Source organism: Colletotrichum jinshuiense, chromosome 6 (assembly GCF_051148585.1).
Source record: "Colletotrichum jinshuiense chromosome 6, complete sequence".
Taxonomy (NCBI): Eukaryota; Fungi; Ascomycota; class Sordariomycetes; order Glomerellales; family Glomerellaceae; genus Colletotrichum; species Colletotrichum jinshuiense.
Genome location: NC_139313.1, coordinates 3,914,607 through 3,931,157, shown reverse-complemented (window position 1 = coordinate 3,931,157; position 16,551 = coordinate 3,914,607). Strand labels below are relative to the sequence as shown.

Genomic DNA, 16,551 nt, shown 5'->3' with positions numbered 1-16,551 from the left:
AGTTTCCATTTTAGGAAATCAGTTCTCATCAGTGGTGTTGTCTCGCGGCTCAAATTTCGTCTTGAACTCACCAAAGGGGCCTTTTGGCTTGTCCTGTTCGCCTTGAAGTCAATTAATTACACCTGTAGAAACGCCTCAACTCCGCCTCCGCCAACATTGAACACCGGCTGCCTCCACAAGGTCACCTTCTACTTCTCTCAATCTGGGAAGCTCGCCCGAGAAGACCACAATTCTGATGACTGCCGCGAAGCCAGCTAGACCAGACTACACGTGGTTTTCCAAGGGAAGATGGGCAGCAAAACCCGTTCTGGTATGCTCCTCTTGAGCCCCGCGGACGCCCCTCGTCTAACGTTGCTGTAACAGCAAGCAAGGGCTTTGCCTTTGTTATCGCGGACACCCATGGAAAGCCTAACCTGGAGGATCGCAAATTGATCCGCAGCCATGTGATGCGAGGCAAGAACACGAGCGCGTCTCGTGTCGGTGTGAAGCATCCCACTTCAAGAGTCACCAAGACTAATCCCAAGTCTATCGACGAAATTGCGCCGCCCGCATCAGAATCGCAATCAGGGAGTAGACGGGCCCCAAGGAGGCCAAATAAGATCGAGAACACATTGATGCTGCAAGTGCCCCTCACTTCGAACGGCCTATCCATGTTCCAGTTCGCCGATGTCGTCGACTCAGCCTCCCGGGCTCAATTATTCGAATGTAAGTGGCCCAATGGCTGCTGCTTCCTGGTCTAAACGGTTTTCAGTCTATTCTGTGGTCAAGGAGGTCATGTACCCGATTGATGTGTGCATGCATTTCGACGTCAGCAAGACGCCATGGTTCCACTGGTTATTCTCAGATGCCGCCTACCTGCATTCCATCCTATTCACTGTCGGTTTGCTGCATGATGTGGCCCTTGGGGGCAAGTTAAGCAAGAAGACCAGCTTCCACGTTTGGAAGACGCTGAACCTTTTGACCCAGAACATTGCCGATCAGGATCTGGCTTTAGCTGACTCTACAGTTGCTACAATTGTTTCCATGTGCATGGTGGCTGAGCTATTCGGCGATCACCAGAGTGCTGCGGCGCACGTGGCAGGAATGCACCAAATTGTCGAGCTTCGAGGCGGCATTCAAAGCTTCCAGCATAACCTTCAGTTGCAGATCAAGATATGTCGGTGAGTGGCATTTGCTTACCCCGGGTTCAACAGGAACTGACATGAAAAAGCGTGGACATCGGCTGGTGTCTATGTGCGGGAGGGAAGCCCCTCTATTTCAGGGACAACCTTTCTTGGGAGTCCGCTTTCGCTCCCGTTTTTGAATCACTGCCCGGTGGGATTGAAACCCACCATGATCGTGGCCGCATACGCCCTCTTTTGAGTGATCGACGGATGGGCAACATCTTCCAGGATCTTCATGACTTTTCGTGTCTGGCAAACAGTCTGTTCCAGACGAAGCGCAGGGTCGAGCCCGGCCTCTTCCAGAAATTCATGATTTCCATCCAGTATCGGTTGCTCCATATGGACTTGGCCACGCAAGGTATTGTCGCTACAATGTTCCATCTGGCCATGATCTGCTACTTTACCACCTTTTTCCTGAACATATCCGGCGTCAAAATCAAAATGATCTCCATGGCCAGCAAGCTCCGGTCGGTTTGTCAGCAGCTCGAGGCAGAAAACTTGTCGACAGATGGCAGCAGGCTCGTCTTTGCCTGGGCACTCGTTGTCGGCGCCATGTCGGTCTTTGAGGAGCAGGACGATACTTGGCTACTGCCGAAGCTGGCTGGCTTGCACGACACTTTCGGGAAAACGTGGCCAGAAGCAAAGGAAAGCCTCCAGGAAGTCATGTGGATTAGTAACATCCATGACATAGCAGGCATTAGAGTCTTCAAAAGACTGGTGCTGCACGTTGCCGAGGTACCCACGACGCGAGGTTGGAGTCGTCGGGGTTGAGACCCTTATTCTGCAGCCTGCATGTATGTCTCCTTTCAGCCCAGGAGTTATTTTCGGCCCAATGCACAAGACCGGTTCGGGTAGTACCTCATCATTTGACCTACACCTACAACCGTCTTCTGATCCTCGGGTTGTGTATCGACGTGGGGAGGCTTGAAAGATCTCAAGAGGTAACCAAGCTAGTTCAACCAGAGGCTTGCTGGCCCTTGTGGTGGTCGTGATGTGAAGCAACAAGGACCAAGCTGAGGGTTTATTCTGTTGGCACTTGGCTTACCCTTTTGAAAATACCACCATGGATGCACGTGTCAATCAAAAGGTGAGAACGATGTCAAACATGCCGAGTCTAGCGCTGACAGACAATAAGCGTACCTCACCCAATCGCCACTACGCAAAGTGTAGATCTCACCCTGCCCAAGGACTTATAAGAGTCTAGTTCCCCGAGCTCCAAGAGCCGCACAGAACTCGACTCCTTGTCGCTTGTAGAGTATCCAATGATATCTCAGGTGTCGTAAATCATATTCTCGATCCTGAAGATGTCGTGAACCCGGACGGCCAACCTTCCAATCAAAAGTCTCAAATTCCGTCTGACATCAGCAAGCTGAGCGACCACGGCGAGCGTCTTTTGATTCTAGTGTCGTATGCGCTACCCAATGAACATGTTTCGTTCACGATCATGCACTACATACATTGCATCAGCTGGTTTACTTGTGAATATAGGTGCCCAAGAGCCTATATAAGAAGCCTGGCTGCTTGATGAAACGAGAGCTCACTCAGCTTCACACCGAGAACACAATCAACAACGATGGCAGCACTTGAAGCTACGGCCGACTTGCGCGCATCTCATCCTACGGCGTCAACGCCGGAGCAGATTGCTGCTGATGCGCCTCAGCTGCAGGATATCTCGGCGAAGTTCCCCGACCTCCTGGTGTACACACCTACCGCCGAAAAGTACGAAGAAGTGCGAGGTTTCTTCAATGCGGGCATGACAAAACAGCCTTTAGCAGTCGTACGGCCGAGATCAGAGGGCGAGGTTGCCGCCATTGTCAAGGAACTCCATACTAGAGACATCCCATTCGGCATCAGAAGCGGCGGACACGACTTGACTGCCGCGCAGGCCCAGGGAAGAGACGGCGTGATCATCGACCTGAGAGGCCTGGACAGTATCCAAATCGCCGAAGACAGACAATCAGTCCGTGTCGGCGGAGGCATCCTCGGAATCAAGCTCTCGCAGTTTCTCCAGCAGCACAAACTCGTCACACCTCATGGGTGGTGCCCGACTGTGAGCATGGCTGGCTGGGTTCTCGGCGGGGGCTATGGTTACGCAAGCGCCTTCTATGGGCTGGGCGTAGACCAGTTACTCGGCGGACGCGTCGTCTTGGCAAGCGGTGAAGTTGTTGACACTGACAAGCATGCTGACCTGCTTTGGGCGCTCCGCGGTGCCGGTAACGGCAACTTCGGCGTTGTGGTTGAGCTCCGGCTCAAGCTGTACCCTCAAACAGGCCTCCTGGCCGGCATACTTGCATTCCCCCACGCGCAGGCTAGCGACGTGATGACCAAATTTGGAACACTCGAGAAGGATTTGCCCATAAACTTTAATGGCGAAGGATCTCATATGAGTTTCCCTGGCATTGGACCCGTCATTGCGTGGTTATTTGCCTGGACGTCGGAGAACGAGGATCTCGAGGACGGATATGCCTTCTTGGAGAAGATGAGAGCTCTGGGCACGCCAGTCCTGGACACGGTTACTGCAGGTAAGAGACCCCATCTTAGGGGCTTCGAGGAGAGAGACTCATGAACCTTACAGTCGACGACTACACGTTCTTCAACTCGATTCCTTCGCCCACTAATGTCCACTGGTACCCGCGATTGATGAGCTTCGAATACTTCAACCCAGAAGTGAGCAGTGCCTTTGCGAACAACCCGCCCCCTGGCCCGAATTGCGCTACTATCATCCACAACTCCCACGGCCGAGCGCTCCAGGAAAACCCAGACGCGTGCTACCCGCTGCGGAGACGACATCATATCGCGGCGCCATCGGCCGGTGTGGTCGATGCCACGGTGCAGGCGGCTGAGTTCGAGGAGTACAAAAAATGGGCAGACGACTTCGTAACCGGACTCTCCGAGGAAGGCCACACGCTGCCCTACGGCAACCGCAACTTGGGCCCCGAGAAAGACATGGACTGGGTGGCCACATATGGCGAGGAGACCTTGGCAAGGTTGAAGGAGGTCAAGAAGAAGTTCGACCCAGATAATGTTTTCAAGACGGGCTATCCACGGCTGGACCTGCTTTGAGCGGCTTGATTTTGAGGCTCGATCAGGCGCCGCCGAGACGCCCGTTCTTTGAGGGAGGTAGCATGAATCGATGACAGGAGGTAGCATGCAGTGAACGACGGGCCTCAATTTTGACCACCATTCCCACTGAAACCTGCATGTCAGGTAAGACTATTAGCTTGCCATGTCCAGTAAATCACATAACAGTAGAATTATTGGACATTTTGGTAGAGATTTAGGTCAAATCTGCAACCAATTGTCGTTTCCGTGATGCGTTCCTTATTTGACACGCTGTCTAATCAATGGCCAAACGGGTGAGACACTCTAGCCTGACTACGTATAGCACCCTTTCGGCAGCAGTCGTATCCGGAACAATTTCCGCTCATAGAGAATGATGGTGACTAACGAAGTTCGACATATATGTGTCTTGGACTAAAATGAGCGGTGGAGCGCCGACACTGCAAGCGGCCAAAAGCATACAAAAGGGTTTACCGCAATGGTACCCGCCCTAATTGCTTCAGTCAGAGCAATAACACCTACATCTGATGCGCGCGATGGCGGCGCTGGCAGCCTTCTGTCGGCAGATAGTCCGCTTAATACTTATCGGTATCGGGAATTCGACGGCTTCAAGTATGCGACAAGGTGCGAGCTTGAGGACTAGCGTTCATAGGTAGCCTTCACACGAGTGAGAGGGACATGCAGGTATCTGGCAGGAGTGAATGTTCGTGTGGAAGAAACGGCAAATGGGTAAGAGGCCGAAGTGGCACTTAAAGGCGGTGTCTGGACTCGTGTAGTGTCTGCAGCGTCCTCTTCAAAAACAGAACATTTCTGTTCAAATACCAGCAATATTTCTCGAAACCGCAAAGGCTCAAAATAATCCAAATCTTAAGGGCACGACTTATCGGCAGAGGGTTGAAAAGAGATCAAGAGATTCGTTAGGGTGGACAAGCATCGTAGCAGCTCCTGTTTTAAAGTTTGGAAGGCGCTGCATGGTATGCAACAAGCGTCCTTTCGAATTCCCTCTGGGGAAATTTTTCGTCTAGTCTTCGGGAGAAACTTAGAGTTTTCGGCGGACAGGTGGGAGAACTAGAAGTAAAGGGTTGGCCATGGCTTGGTTGCCAGGCTGGCTGGTTCGTTTTCGAGACCGTGCCCCCCAGTCAACGACATTGTAGCAGCGCGTTATTCCACTCCCACCTATCACTTAGCGATCTGGGGGTGGGGCAGTTGATTCGCGACGAACGGAATGGCTCAGTTACGACGGCAAGTCTAGCGTTATTACCGGTACTGCTACAGCCTGCACTAGCCAACAGACAGTTGTCTGCATTGGTTCAGTCGTATGAAATCTCAAAGAGAAGAGAAGAAAAGAAAACTCAACCCTTGTCAGATTCAACAAGGCCCTGGATGGATGGTTGTGGGTGACTGTGTGCGTAACGGTTGGAAACTAAGACGGCAAGACGGAATGAAAGGAAGGAAGGGCGTTGACTGGGTGCAGGGTGGCGAAGAGCGGGAGCGGGTAAACGCGCATGGAGTATCAACTCCGAGGAGCTTTTGCTCCGGAAAAGAGTCGATCACTTTCCCACTAAAGCTGGTGGAGTAATACGTCTAGGGTAGAAGCGATGGCTATGGCATTTGCCCGGATGAAGGATTTGAAATGCCCATGAGAAAGAATGCCCATCCAAGATCTAACTAAATAAGCGGGCTTGTTGGTTTTGACACCAGGAGAGTGGCTTGGGTATAGGCTGCGCATTGGTAAATATGGGATAGTGCAGCGGTAGACATTTGGTGTAATTGGCTCAGGAAACTATGGGACGAGAAGAATCCTAGTAAAAGGGCAGTTGATGACGATGTGGTGGAGAATCTCGAACGGCCGAAAAAACAGAAATGCTTGTCGAAAGTTGCTAAGGCGCGGTAATTGTTGCCGTGGACAGTGGTCGCGACGGCAGATGTGGCGTGAAAAGAGCCTCCCGAGGTTTGAAAATGTGGCTGGGTCGTCGCGTCCTCCTGGGGCACAAGACACACGCACATTTCTACGGTACGTGATTGTCGCCACTTGAACGAGGCAGCCCGAATACAATTGACCATTTATAATCCTCGGAGACTCGGAAAGCTGAAAGGCAAAAGGCATGTTGCGAAACTCACAAGACAGGGGTCTGTAAGGCATTGTCGTGAATAAGGGTGGAGAAGCTTACGGGTAAGGACGATCCTATGAATCGAGTGTGTTCCTGAACATAATTCCATTTCAGTGGAATGATTGTTCGTGCGCCGCTCTGGTTGGGCAGGCCATCAAGGAGTTGCCAGACGATCACTCGAGTAGTGCGGAGCCTAATCCGCCCGTTTAGAAACGACTGCTGGCACCCGGAACGTGTTCCGTAAACTAATGTCCAATAAAATGACGCAACACCCGGAGGTTAGCTCCGGACCTTGGCGGATGAAAGCAGGGCACTTGCATCGAACAGGCATACTTCGTCATAGCACAAACATTTCCCCCTCCCTTCAGGCCTTTTTAGTGTACAGGACCTGGAGCTCCATGGCATTTTACAAGCGGCGTCTTTCGTGTGTACATTAACTGCTAGACGAGGGTTATTGCAATACCAATCCCTCACTTCCCACGAACACCCTAGGCACATGTTCAGTGATAGCCACGCCCCTCCTCAACCCTGTTGGCTCAGATGGAGCCATCTGACTGGTTTGCAGAGCCTTCCACAGTATTACCACCGATCAAGATCTCGATCTAGCTACTGACACTGACCTACCCTCCACCAACTGGGTTTATTGTCCTTGCCATGCCTTGATTTATCTTGCTGGTGCCGTACCATGCTCCCCCGCGTCCAGTCTCTTCTCCTAGCCTGTGTGAAATACTGTCAGGGACCAAAGGATTTTCTGCCCTCTTCCTTTCAAAGCCTTTCATATATATATATATGTATCCGGCCAACCACCTACTTCACTACTCAGCGACGTCATTCATATTTCATCGAGCATTCTTTTGGTCTGTACACAGAGACCAATAACCTGTACATTGGTTTGCACCAAATATCGCAAACAACTTTGTGCCACAAGCACTGTCCCTAGCACGAACCACACGACTTCAGTCCTCAAGTGTAACTAGCCGAACCGGCTGAGTGTGCCAGGCCAAGCTACCCTGGAAAAGCATTCTTCTTGTCTGGCGACAACCACACCCCAGCCACACGCAAAAAACAAAAGAAAACGCTCAGCAGTCATGAATATTTCCGCTGGTGGTGTAAGTACGCTTCAACAAAGTGGGTTGCCGAGTAGCGCATACTTTGATCTCTACTCTAATCCATTCGGCAATTTCACAGACGAGAAGAATTTGCAACACCATCAACACCAACGGACCCGGTTCTTGTTCCAACAGCAACAGCAGCGTTTGCAACAACCCACAGGTCATGGGACAGGCAATGCCCCACCAGTTTTCGTGGCCCCTGAGGCCTTGACTGCGGTCCCTGTGGCCCCCTCGTCGATAGCGGATCGCCAGTCATCAACTTCTACGCAGAGCTCTGGAGCATGGCAAGACTCACCCGATAGCAAACCCGCCGACGTCTCATCTTCGCCGACAAGCTCCATAATCTCACCGCCAGCACCGCCGATTGACCCTCTTATCATCAGTTCCGCGCAGGAAACGGAGGCCGACCACCCAGCAGCGACTAACGGGTCACCAAAGCGCCGCAGGGGCCGGCCCAGGCTATCGGAAGACAAGCCCCGGGCTACACGCGCAGCAGCATCAACGGCTTCCAAGACGCAGAAGAAGAAGACCTCCCGGCGCGCCTCGACCGCTTCAATGAGCGGTGCCGACGACTTTGGAGATAAGCGCGGCGGCACCGACGACAAAAAACATCGCATTCGCGCGCGCAATCGAGAGGCTGCGTACAAATGCCGACAGAAAAAGCAAAAGGGCATTGAGGAGCTGCAAACACAAGAGGCCATGGTGGAAAGGATGAACAAAACCCTCAACTCCGAGGCGGCGATGCTGCGCGGCGAGATACTAATGCTGAAGAACATGGTCCTCCAGCACGGCGGGTGCGGGTGCTCGTACATCGAAGAATACATTTCCGGCGCAGCGCAGAACTTGGTTCAGTCCAGCATAGCGGCGAATGCTTCCGCCCCGGCCAGCGACCTCGATCTAAACGCTCAGTCGGTGGCGATGAATGCAGCAAACGCAAACACATATGTGGATTGGAAGACGTTCGATATGGATGGCGGGCAGGCCATGCCTGCGTTGGGTTCGGAAAGTAACTTCTCGGGCTTCGATAACGTCTCGTCAACTGGCATGGGGGCTCAATCCCACGGGGCCACGATGGCTTGAGGCGGAGTGTGCACGGCAGGAAAAAGGCCAATGACGCCTAGGACTGTTTGTTCGGACAATGATTTATTCACCAAACGGCGTCCGATATAGAACAAAAGAGGTGGTAACCTACGCGTTCAATTATCTCCGCGAGGAAGTGGCCATGAAAGGCGTGGCTGTGTGCGGCATTCAGCATGGGCGTCTCGGGGATGAACTTAATATCAACAGGACTAAAATCCTGCGTCTGGCGTTATTTAGGAGCATTTAACGATACCAATGACATTTTTATGATTGAGTGAGGAAGCTTGTCTCGCCCTTTTGACATAACTATGCTGCCTCGGACTTTGATAGTATTTACCGGAGCAATGCTTTGTAACTGCCGTTTCTTCCAGCGGACACCTGTAATTTTGTCAGATTGCAGGGCAAATTTGGTGATTGCGAACAAGATAGGCCCAATCCGGTTGTGTCCGCCAGTGTCCGGGTGCACTTGTCGCATTGGCTTTCAGGCCAATCCGAGTGTTGTTAAGTCAATACTTAAACAATCTCACAATCTTTCGGCACACCTGAGCGATTGAATAGCAAAAAGGCTCAGTCAACGACAAGAATAAATAAATTGCGATTGCCCTGTTTCTTAATATCACACATGTCCAAGGTGCCAACACTGATTCCACGCTGGCAGACGCTTCCACAGCGCTGGATCGAGTGGTGCTCAACTCGTGATAACCCATGACAGTTGATCAATGTCTCTTCGCACTTTGGACCCCTGTCGTAAAAGATCTTTGGGGTTCGAACCCGACGTACCCGAAATGCTTCAGTCTCCGAGACACGTGTTAAGTCAAGCCCAATCCGCGCCAACCTTCTGTCGCTATCAACAAGACCTGTGCCTTATTTACGTACAAAATGGATACAATGATCTGATATATCCCAATCAGGTTAGCGTGTTGCCTTTCACTGCTTACTCATTTCTTCATCGGAGTCACGGCCGAAGATGTATTGGATCTCAGACACTCCGACTCCGCCCATGTTCGGTGCGTATTACATCCAAACGTCGTCATCTTCACGTCCTCAGGGTCCCCCTGTTCTGGATCCCACACAAGGAAGGCGGATCACCAAGTTGCCCACCGGTAGCACGCACGCGAGATCCCTGTGCAGTCTACCATCATTCCCTTGGTGCTGATCGGTAGGTCCATGATATGGGTGGAGGCACGAGTCTCGCATCTTCGTGCAGGGTCCTTCTCCTATTGAAGCACCAAATGAGGGTGTCCCATTAAACTCTCTGAAAATTCGCAAGTGCCGTGTTGCAAACCTTGACAGCCGCCTGGGGGAGGGGGGTGCTTGTTGCTACGAACGGTTGGTTCATGGGTCATTAACTTTCTCAAAAGCTCAAGATGCCCCCATAATCCGAGGCTCTAGCCATGCAATTTTTTGTAGATGTTTACTCGTTTGATAGAACGCATAAGAGGGGTTCCCATATATTTAAAGTCATATTCTCGCCTATATGCACTCGATGAAATAATATACAAGTGTACATAAACTCCTTGCAGGATCTTGAATGTTATTTCTGTCTCATGTATTTCTCGAGTCGTATGTCAATGAATGGACAAGAGAAATATTCTTGAGAACAGATCGGAGCCGGATAAGACGGACTGCATATTGCGGCGAGACAAAAGCGTAGGAACGAAAGTCCCATAAGCAAAGCAGCGCGTAATGGTTTATGTACGGGCCAGGTGCCCGCATCATACCCGCGCCACACAATCTTAGTGTAGTCGTGACACAGGCTCGAACCACCAAGACGACGATGGTTACAGGATAAGGTACTCATATCAGCCACAAAGCGTGAAAACTTGCATCTTCACTATTAATACCAAATTATATGAGAAAGACATCAAATTTCTCGCAAGTACAGTTATGGGTTCGCATCATCTGGGCCATGTTCTCGCCGTGTGTCTCACCGAGCTGTTCTTGTACCTTTTAGCCAAAGATTGGTCGGGGATTTATACAAAATCAAGTTAACTGAGCCGATTTCATGACCGGTTAAAAGATCTTTCAAGGGCTCGGTCGCGTGTATACACGGCCAGCCTTCACCAAGGGAAGCCTCGCTGCCTCGAGAAGGGGCTGGTTACTTAAGCAGGTGTTCGGGTGTGGACGTTCCCTCGTCTGGCTGAGGGAAGATATCGAGTTTCCACAGTTTGATCCATCCGCCCGGCTAGATACTTTTATTTTCCACTTTGTCAGCTCTTGTTTAAGGTTTGCGATGAAAGAGCTTGGTTCACATATCAGAAAATCTAAGTAACTCCATAGTATGCTATCGAGTGGGGGGCAAAACCAACTTACTTGTAGCAAATTTTCTAACATTCCTCACAATCGTTAAAGTAAGCAGTTTTTACCTTGCTATTATGCACAAGACCGCGAGTCTGTCCAGTCTTCATCGGGATCATCAACATCGAACTCAGTTCCCCTGGGGCACGTCGGCAACAAGGGTTTAGTGCTTTGAAGGCAGATGGGAAGATATAATACACCAAGAAGAGGAAGACAGGCACCAGTCAGAGATATTTTTGGGGGATCTCGCCCCAAAATCTCTAAGCCTTCCGGATTAAACCATCTCTTACTACCTCTAATCTCGAGAGGTACCTCTTGAATATATAAAGAACTGATATGCCTCGAAGCGGAGATTGCTCGTGTCCGAAGTCCATGGTCCAATTTAGATGTGAAGAACTCGGCTGACATTGGTACTCTCATGGCATGGGAGACAATTCAGAGTCCGTGTCAAGGACGTGAAGTTAAAATCAGTATTTAAGGCATGTTTAACTACCTCTTTACAATGATTGCGGCAGATATTAGTTAGCCTGTTGGGAAAATACACCTAGTCTCACCATCTAGCTCACGTCTTTGGGAATGTTCGGTTCTTAGTCAATAATAGAGTGTTTATTGAAGCATTGAATCGTGTACACAGATTGCCGCAAGACAGTATTCTAGGAAGAAATTATTTTAGCATGGGATCGCGGAAACTGGTACTCAAGGAAGTAACGAATGTGAAGTGGGTAAATTGTACCTCCCAGGAACCTACCTGAGAAATTGAGAATATATTTACGCTTCCGATTTTAGAACGCGCGTCAACTTGTTGCGAGAATAGTCAGAATCAGGCATTGGCTTCTCTGACTACTTAATCTACCGACAACATGCCCGGCTTGTTATCCTGTGATATCATGTACGTTCGTGAGGCGTTAGGTATTGGATTAGCTGGATATTCTGCGCTTAGCTGCTGTCCAGAACCCAAATCTCAGTCTAATACCGAAAAATAGGCCTGGAACTACTTCTATATAATACGCAGAGAATACTGCAGACAGAGTTTGATGCCGCATATAGGAATCATTGCGAAAATAATAAGCGATCTCCCGCTGAGATTTCTCTCTAGACTGGGAGAACCTGTGGGCCAACATGTATTGGTATTGATGAAACCTAAATATGGCATAAGTACTGGTTGTGATGTTGAACAGAGATATGTACGAGTGTCGTAGCTATCATTGATGTGTAAGTTATTGGCAGCACTGTTCATGGTAACCACTTAGTCACTTCTATTATCAGCTGGCTATTTTACTGCTACAGGAACCTAGACCATACACGGTTCCACCAGGCTATATTTGAACCCGGTCGCGAAGCCAGGCTAGGTTATCCTAATCAAGGTGCCGGCCCCTAGGATGTAAGCATTCATGTCACTGGTGCAAAGGAGAATATCGAGTTGCTCATCTTGAGGTGTCGTCGAACAAAAATGAAGCAACATTTTCAGAGTTAGGTGTAGTTTGTTGATCTCGCCTAAATATGAGCCCTCGACATGTCCATTAGCTCTAGCTTATAAATCATCTGTTTAGTTACGTAAATGCCGTTCATTGTTGGCGTTAAGTTTACGAGATATGTATAAATACTCAACAGATCATCTATTTGATTGCTTTACAGAGATATGGGTTTGCCTCTCGCGCTTTAATCCAGGTTTATATTGGCATTCTCGTTGTGACTGACCGCACGTCCATACATCTAACACAGCAGCACACGATAGATCAAGCGAATTGGATAGCCGTTTAATAAAACTAGCCAAGGGGTCAAGGACAAAAAACTTTGTAACTCGCAGCATTTCCGGCTCATGCCCCTTTTCGAATTGTGACTTATTGAATTGAATGTCGTTGTTGGTGTCACAGGGATACCCATACAGGTCAAGGGCTCGTTAGACAATATAGTATATTTGGAAGCTGTGAGTCGGTATGTAGATGAGAAAGTAGGAGGGTGGCAGCAGCAGCAGCAGCGGAATCGTAGATATAGCTGCTGTCAGCCCGGAGACGTAATCTCCAGGCTCCGCTGCTGCGGCCGCTGACCGGCTGTCCGTATTCTGGTCACGTAATCCAACAGTCGTAACGCTCATTTTTAAGTAAGTAACTGATTCAGAAGAAATGAAAAAGAAGCCCAACATTTACAGGAGCTTAGACTATAACAATTTTAGGGACATGCTACTATAGGAGGATCAAGTTTAGGATTTATCTGACCATGAATTTTTCTGATGAATTCATTCGTTCTGCCCACCAGTTCTTTCTGCAGCAAGAGTTATGACGAGGTCAAGGACACAAGGAAGCTATCGCTTCGGGACGGTTCACTGAGGGTTTCTGTGCAAAATACCACCATCAGAGGAGACAAATCTCAGGATTTAATGGGATCCGGTAGAATGTTGGAGTTTTTACCAATTACATAAATCATCTATAAATCTTGGTGGTGCCGGAGATGGCGGCAGACTTGCCTCCAGATTGTCGCCTTGCCAGGCCATACGTGCGGACAAGTTGAGGCTAAGTTTACGAAGGTGAGAGGGTACGGTTCATGATGTGTGAGTATACACACTTTAGCGGCAGTCCATTCGTATGAACGACAACATTCGGTTCCTAGTTTGCGCCAGGGACCAGGTATAGGAGTTTGATGTCCTCGGACCAATGCTTCCTAGTTGTATTCGATATAGGTGCTCATTCTCAAAACACAAACTAATATGACTGAGAAAACATTCCCGATGACTCCAAAAAGTGGTATATGGCTCTTTTCTCAGTTGTGAGTGATGATCGGAATTAACATATTTCCCCAGAGGCAGAGTAGATGCGAGTTGGAATCAAACAGGCGAAAATTGAAATATTGTCTCGGCCTTCGGTAGAGAGATAGCTCCCGTTGGTATCGGATAACTCTGCATTTGATATAGTTAGATATGCATTAGAATGTCGGGCAGCATGGTGCGTGTTATCATTGCATCTTGCAATAGAGGCTGATGGGAAGGATCGAAAGGAGTCGATCCCGACAGACTTCTGCTTACAGCTGCCCAAATTCTAGGCTAGTACAGCCTTGGTGCATGCAGAAAATACAGTTCTTGAGCATCAATCATGCTTAAATAGCTGCCTTGACCTTGGTGGAGACCTGCCTGCTCAACAAGAGGAGGCGCAGTCCGAAGCTGGGGCCTTGGACCAAACAAGGACGCAAAACAGGGGTGCAAGTTTAGCTTCGATGATGGAAAGCTGACCGACTGGAATTGCTCCATGTTGTCGACGGGGATCTTAAATCCCAAACCAGCACGCACAAATCAGCAACCAGTTTAAGACCCGCTTGACGGGGTTACAGTGGCCCTTGAGTGGATGGACAGGGGTTTGTGTGTGATCGCGCTTAACCCTCTTCTATCATGTAAGCCCAATATGCCATGGGACCTGAAAAGGGACCCCAAAGATCGCAATTATAGACCAAGTCGTGCTTCCTTGGCATGTCCCTCAGCACTCGGGGCGCATGGCTTTCCTACGGATCGGGCCAAGTGCCAGTTGACAATCTGGTCTGTATTTGGACACCCTTATGAATGGGAATAATTCTGCTTAAGATGGGATAAAGGCTCTGTTCGGGCGAAACCAGAGCTTCTTGGGATAGGGGCAACTCGGTGTCTGCTGTCGCAAGGCGTTATCTACCTTGCTGATTAATGGCCCAACTTTAATGTCTTCGTCTTTCTTGCTGGTTCCCGCTCTGGGGGCCATCGGAGGATTCCAGGGATGCCCAGAGCGGAGTAGAACAGAGTTCAGTCGACTTGATACGGCAGTCTGACAGATCTCCGCCCATGCCAAGCCCTGCGATGCCTCTTTGTAGGGCTAGTCATCAAACGAGAGCAGGGCCTGATAGGCGGCAGCATTAGCGCCGTGGAATAAGCAGGCTTGGATGTACTTATATTGTATGATCCGCAATATGTCCCTGCACTCTCCGTCACTCCTTGTTTGCTTGCATTTTGACCCTTTCACCCAGGCCATCTTTGTGCCTCAATCACTCGTTTTGCCGCAGGGAAGAGGCGTCCTGAAAGCCGTGTTCTCACTTGGTTACATCGCACCATCCACAGTATCTAGGATGGATCCATCTGCCCGCGCAACACAGCCGGGGCTGGAAGTAACTTCGTACGACACTGCTCCCGAGGCCATCGACTACAGATCTGATCACTGGGGCCACCAATCACAGGACGATGCAGGGCGCAGCTATCGGACAGGGTCAGAACAGAAGACGCTGAACAACGGCTACCAGTCGTTGGCACAGAGGCTCGGGTTTGCGGGGGGTGCCTTCGTCGGCGCCGACGCGGCCCGAAGCACGGCTGATACCCACGAGGCTTACGGAAACCATGCAGACTATGGAGGCCACGAGGTCCATCGACCTGCCCGGTGCTTCCCATGGTTTCTCGTCGGACTCGGCGGGTTGGTTGTCTTTGTTCTCGGAGGAGTCATTGGCGGCGTGAGTGCTTGGAAGATCACAGCGAACCGGGACCAGCAGACGACGGACATTCTGCCAGGCGCCGTGGGCGATACATCATCAACGAACGCCACCAAGATCATGCAAAACTCTGCGCTCACCGCCCTAGGATGGCGGTACGGCGCCGACATCACCCTGCAGCTCTTCTTCCAGGGACCGGACAACGCTCTGAGACGTATGCAATACCAGAGTATCTATCAGAATTGGACCGTACCAATGGAGGCTGGGGCGGCGCCAAAAGCAGGCTCACCTTTCGGCGTGGGCCTGTTGTGGACCAGGCCAGACGTGGTTCGTACGCCGAGTTTAGTGTTATTTACCTGACATTATGCTAACGAGGCAATTTCAAGAATTTACCCAGTATTCCTCAGACCGAGCTCTTCTACATCGGCTCTCCAGACAAGATCCTGGGCGTGAACTGGCGAGAAGGCTTCTCGAGGGGCGGCCTGACTGACAGCATCAACGATGCACAGTATACCATCAGCAACACCGGTACGCAGATGGCAGCCTACTGGCCTTCTACCATCCTTCAAGCCGCCAACGGAGACATCATGGAGGTGTTTTACGATTACAAGTCGCCGCGGTTCCAAGAGCCAAAGGCTGTCGGCCCCACGGCGTCTCCCGGCTCGGCATTGGTGATCCTTCCCCGGGAGGTTACGCATTCGGCCGGCGACCAAACGGAGTCATCGAGCGCTAGGATCGTGTATCGAGGCACCGATGGACGCTTGAGGAACTTTGACCGCTCCTCCGATGGCCAGGAACTCACTCCATCTGGTCAGTTACCGGTCACGGTCGACTCGAACTTCACGATGGCTGGCTTTGCTGTGGCCCGGCTGGACACGGGGAGCCAGAAGTCGACTGCCCTCAACACCTGGATTCTGTACCAAGACTCCAAGACCGGGAAGATTTCGTACGTGTACGAGGACGACACATCTGGCTGGAAAGGGCCGAGGACGGATGCCGTATTTGATGGGGCTGATAACCCAACACATCTTGCCTGTGTCACGGCTGGCTCAGCCAAAGCTCCTGAAATCCCCCTCGCGACATCGCACGATTTAAGCCATTGTTTCTTCCAAGTCAATCGGAGACTGAAGCATGTTCATTTTGACGGAAGTAGTTGGTCAGATATGGGATTAGTCCCAATACCCTGAGGACAGTGAGATTTCAGTTAGTGATGTCGGTAGCGTGGAGTTTGGGTTCTTGTGAACGTGTGCTATATTGTATAATCCATCTTGCCGTCTGCGGTATATTCATAAG

General features: G+C 50.5%; 4 protein-coding genes across 4 annotated transcripts; all 4 read left to right on the top strand.

Moving 5' to 3' along the window:
* Nucleotides 1-288: 288 nt before the first annotated feature.
* Nucleotides 289-1,934, top strand: EsH8_VI_001010 (uncharacterized protein; the record flags this gene model as incomplete). The annotated part of the gene is made up of 4 exons (XM_083272263.1): nucleotides 289-310; nucleotides 364-705; nucleotides 752-1,160; nucleotides 1,211-1,934. 4 exons carry the CDS (start codon nucleotides 289-291, stop codon nucleotides 1,932-1,934), a joined length of 1,497 nt encoding a protein of 498 aa, XP_083127437.1.
* Nucleotides 1,935-2,736: 802 nt separating this feature from the next.
* Nucleotides 2,737-4,226, top strand: EsH8_VI_001009 (FAD-binding oxidoreductase; the record flags this gene model as incomplete). The annotated part of the gene is made up of 2 exons (XM_083272262.1): nucleotides 2,737-3,685; nucleotides 3,739-4,226. 2 exons carry the CDS (start codon nucleotides 2,737-2,739, stop codon nucleotides 4,224-4,226), a joined length of 1,437 nt encoding a protein of 478 aa, XP_083127436.1.
* A 3,196-nt stretch (nucleotides 4,227-7,422) lies between these two features.
* Nucleotides 7,423-8,526, top strand: EsH8_VI_001008 (bZIP transcription factor; the record flags this gene model as incomplete). The annotated part of the gene is made up of 1 exon (XM_083272261.1): nucleotides 7,423-8,526. One exon carries the CDS (start codon nucleotides 7,423-7,425, stop codon nucleotides 8,524-8,526), a length of 1,104 nt encoding a protein of 367 aa, XP_083127435.1.
* A 6,378-nt stretch (nucleotides 8,527-14,904) lies between these two features.
* EsH8_VI_001007 (uncharacterized protein) lies at nucleotides 14,905-16,500 on the top strand (the record flags this gene model as incomplete). The annotated part of the gene is made up of 3 exons (XM_083272260.1): nucleotides 14,905-15,472; nucleotides 15,634-16,204; nucleotides 16,452-16,500. The coding sequence occupies 3 exons, from the start codon at nucleotides 14,905-14,907 to the stop codon at nucleotides 16,498-16,500; spliced, it is 1,188 nt and encodes a 395-aa protein (XP_083127434.1).
* Between the last annotated feature and the right edge of the window lie 51 nt (nucleotides 16,501-16,551).